Raw genomic sequence first — 4518 nt, forward strand, 5'->3', positions numbered from 1 at the left:
TCCACCGGACACATGTGGTAGATATCAGCCAAGTTCAGTCTTCGCCAAGTCTACGCTGGGGTCATCCCAGCAACTAAATCATCATATCCTAGTGTCAGATGAGATTCTTGCGATGATCATGCTGTTCGTCGTTCAGCTTGACACACTACCTCCACAGAACATCCCATGCCGTCGTCTTGCCGTGGCCTCCTCCTCCTTGCCACGGTGGCGAGCCTCTCCACCGTCGTAACATCCAAGGACAGCCAGTTCACGTGGGTGGACTGCCAATCGCCGGCGTCGCCTTCTCCATCTCCCTCATCACCGTCCTCCTCCTCCTCCACCACCACCAACAGCACCTACTGGTCCAACGTCGACGCGCTACTGGACGCGCTCCCGTCGGCCGCGGCGCCCACGGGGTTCGCGTCCCTGTCCCGCGGCGACGGCACCGACGGCGCCTTCGTCCGGGGACTCTGCCGCGGCGACTCCACGCCGTCCCGCTGCGCCACGTACCTCCGGGACGCCGCGCGGAGCATCCGGAGCCGCTGCAACGACAGCAGCCGCCGCGCCGCCATCTGGTACGACGACGGCTCCGGCGTGACGATCCCAGCGCCGATGTTCTGCTTCGTCAGCTTCGCGGACACCAACGCGTCCACCGCCTACGAGGACGCGTTCCGGCAGCCGTTCCAGAACGCCGTCGTCGTCTCCGACAAGGACGGCTTCGAGATAAGCTACAACGCGCTCATGAGCCACCTCGCCGCGCGCGTCGTCAACGGTTCGGACGACACGGCGTCGGCGTCGCCGGCGCCGATGTTCGCGACGGGGGCGGCCGTGTATGACGCCACTGGCCCCAACGGCACCATGTACGGGCTGCTGCAGGCCATGAGGGATCGGACGCCGGCGGAGAGCCACAAGTGCTTGCAGGACTCGGTGCAGCAGCTGCCGAGCTGCTGCTCCGGTCACCGGGGCGGGGTGGTGCTCGGCTACAACTGCTACCTGCGCATGGAGGTGTACCCGTACTATAATCTGGCCCTCAACGGGCCGCCGATTGTAGCGCCGGCCGCTCTCGTCGGACAACGGCAAGGTGAGATTCATTCCGAACTGCATGTCTGCATGCATATAGAGTACTATATAAACAACCCTGGATACAATTGATTGAGTATGTTGTTTGCATACCAGTTGATGGAAATTAATTAGAATTTCAGTCGAATCTCATGTTTAATTTGTGACTAATTTCATCAGAGCGGGCCACATGGGCGGCCCATGATGGGCCAAAGGGCAGAACCCGGTACACAAACGGGCTGGTTATTACAGTAGGACAAGTGGATTTTCAATATTAGAAAATTATCAAAGTTAACGGGCTATACATGTAGATACATAGCAAAATTACGTATCTAAATTTATCAAAACGATCTATCATTTGAAATGGAGGAAGTACCAAATAGACGTGCTATGTCTATATAAAAAGAAAGCACTAGGTGATTTCATTAACGGGTTGAGATTGAAATGCAGGAATTAAGGGGGTTTATGTGATTCTCGCCGTCGCCTTCTCTGTTGGAACGGTCCTCACCGCAGTCATCATCGCTGGTGTTTTCTTCTATAGGCGAAAGGTCAACCGGATGAAAACACCACCAGGTACGCGCCCACACTGCCTGATAATTATGATCTGCGTCTACCTGGGTACGTGGTTCTTTAATCTCGGTGTTGTGGAGTACAGTTAGATGATAAAAGTCGTTGTCTTGGCAGTTCAAAAGGATTGTGTGCTTACATAGCTTAGGAATTAAAATGCCTTTGAATCCCATTTCAGAAAGATTATATTTGGCATATTACTATTCGTTTCAGAATGTTTACTTCTAAAAAGGGAGATAGCCAGATTCAACTTCACAATTTCAGTCTTTCAGCTAAATTAAGTCCATGTTTTCCCTATGCAGCTTTTTTTCTGAAAAGCAATAGTAGTAGCAAAGAAGAAGACATCGGATATGTTGAGCCCGAGCAACTTAATCTCGTGGTGTTAAGAGCTGCAACAAACAATTTCTCCGAAGAAAACAAACTTGGAAGGGGAGGTTTTGGAGAAGTATTCAAGGTATATTTTCATATCATGATGAACTATTGTAGTTAATAAAACTAACTAAACGGCGCAATCAAACATATGCATGGTCAAAGATGCATTGTCACTACATGTTCTTTCCTTTGTGCAGGGTACATTACAGGACGGGACAGAGATAGCTGTGAAGAGGCTTTCACAGAACTCCTCACAGGGGTTCCAAGAGCTTAAGAATGAGCTCGTGCTAGCTGCCAAGCTTAAGCACAGGAACCTGGTGCAGCTCCTGGGGGTCTCCCTGCATGAAGAGAAGCTGGTCATCTACGAGTACATGCCCAATAGAAGCCTAGATATCTTCCTTTCCGGTATATTTTTAATCAAACAATATACCGCTCAAATTCATGTAAGAGAACACAACACATACGGATTCATCCTCTATGTTTCTTCTCTTGGTTTGTACCTGCAGATCCAGTGAGACGGCAGCAGCTGGATTGGAACAAGAGGTTTGCCATCATCTGCGGTATTGCACGGGGACTTCTCTATCTCCACGAGGAGTCCCGCTTGAAGGTCATCCACAGGGATATAAAGCCGAGCAATATATTGCTTGATGCGGAAATGAACCCCAAAATTTCAGATTTCGGCATTGCCAGGGCTTTCAGCAATGACCAGTCTAGAGATATAACAAGACGGCCTGTTGGAACCCTGTAAGTACCAACTGCTACCAAATGCATCAATAATCAAGTATATATAGTCTGTCAATAACGTTGATTACTTCGCAGTAACTCTTGATTGCACATCATTATTGTTCATGCACGCAGCGGGTACATGTCCCCGGAGTATGCCTACTGGGGGCACGTTTCGACCAAATCGGACATATTCAGCTTTGGTGTGATAGTCCTTGAGATGGTGACCGGGCAAAGGAACAACAGCGCATATAGCGACACTTCAGACTCCATATCTGTGCTGAGCCATGTAAGTGCACTGTCATAATGAGGATGTTCCTTATGTCACATATGTTTCACATACATGAATGCCGATCGATCATCTATACAGGTTTGGGACAGTTGGAGGGCTGGTTCGATGGTGGATGTGGTGGACCCATCGCTGGCCGTGTCGCGGTACCCGGAAAGTGAGGTCTTCAACTGCATAGAGATTGGGCTCCTATGCGTTCAGGAGAACCCGGTGGATCGGCCGGACGCCTCTGCGGTGATGCTTATGCTCAGCAGTCCGACGACAATGTGCAACGACAGGCGAGCCCCGTCTAGGCCAGCCTTCGTCTTCAGCTCTGGCTTCACTGAGTCAGATGATCGCCCATCAAGATCCGGTGCCAGGAACTCTGATGGTGTGCTGCAGTCATCGACAACCATGGTTTCAGAGAATGAGATATCTATCTCGGAGATTCAACCAAGGTAGTATGGATATCTGTAGCACTGAGTGCGGAGCACAACAAGCTGCTAGCTGTGATTCAGCCTATGATTGATCCATCGGTCTTAAACCATATATAGCATGGTAAAGATAAATTCTGAAAACAGAATTAGGTCTACTGTGAGCTGTCCATCTCATTTGATCCAAGGACCAAGGGCTTATACTGATCATGGTACCCTCTGTTACCTCGTCACTAGTGTTTGTTGGGAAAAATAGGAACTTCAGTTTTAAATTAATACGAAGATAAATCATGACCATGACGAAAATTGCGTACAGAAAACTAATAGATCTAAATATGCTCATAATATAATTTAAGATAAAATATTGCAGCAGTAAGATCAACCCTAACCAGATCATACTAGGTATGAAAGATATAATTAGGAACAGAAAACCATACGTTTCTTGCCCGACTGGGATAACCAGGCAAAGAAGACGACGGCGACGATTAGCACCTCCCCGCGCTTGACGACGCCGAGTCGCGCCCACCGACGAGGAGGTAGACGAGCCGTGGTGACGAGGACGTAGAGGACGGCGATGTGGAAGCGTTTGAGCAGTCGCGCAGAGCGCTTCCGAAAAACCTTTTTCGCCCTCTCCCGGTGCAGGATCGCTGTGGATGAGGTTCCGGAGGCCTGCTCTCCCGATCGCCGGTGCACGCCGATGAACGGGATGAAGTAGCGTACGTGGCGGCGCAGCAGGCAGGTTGAGGCGTATTGTGCGTTGTAGGTTTTCTCTATTTTTTTTCTGTCGATTCTGTGCCGGCACCCGCGCGTATTTATAAGGACAACCGCTAGGGTTTTTGGCGTCCCAAAAATCTAGTCGATTACGAGTCCCAAAAATTCCGCGCGTGAAATCCGTAACATATTCAAAGTGGCAAGAAGAAGCCGCCGGAGAACAATCGGCTTTTAGCCGATTTCAGGACCTTTCTTTCACGCACAAGTTGCGCGCCCTTCTCCCGAGACCGGAGAACAGATCGGCTCTTTACCGGAGAGCCGATCATAAGGAACAATCGGCTCTTTTGCCCGAGACCGGAGAACCGATCGGCTCTTTACCGGATCGGCAAAAAGAAGCCGCATGCC

At 50.2% G+C, this 4518-nt stretch overlaps 1 protein-coding gene across 1 annotated transcript; it reads left to right on the forward strand.

Moving 5' to 3' along the window:
- Nucleotides 1-3635, forward strand: LOC112897719 (cysteine-rich receptor-like protein kinase 15). The gene is made up of 7 exons (XM_025966108.1): nt 1-1060; nt 1489-1611; nt 1908-2059; nt 2175-2382; nt 2484-2721; nt 2836-2989; nt 3071-3635. Exons 1-7 carry the CDS (start codon nt 166-168, stop codon nt 3428-3430), a joined length of 2130 nt encoding a protein of 709 aa, XP_025821893.1. The 5' UTR covers nt 1-165; the 3' UTR covers nt 3431-3635.
- Nucleotides 3636-4518: the final 883 nt, after the last annotated feature.

This window comes from Panicum hallii, chromosome 6 (assembly GCF_002211085.1).
Source record: "Panicum hallii strain FIL2 chromosome 6, PHallii_v3.1, whole genome shotgun sequence".
NCBI lineage: Eukaryota > Viridiplantae > Streptophyta > Magnoliopsida > Poales > Poaceae > Panicum > Panicum hallii.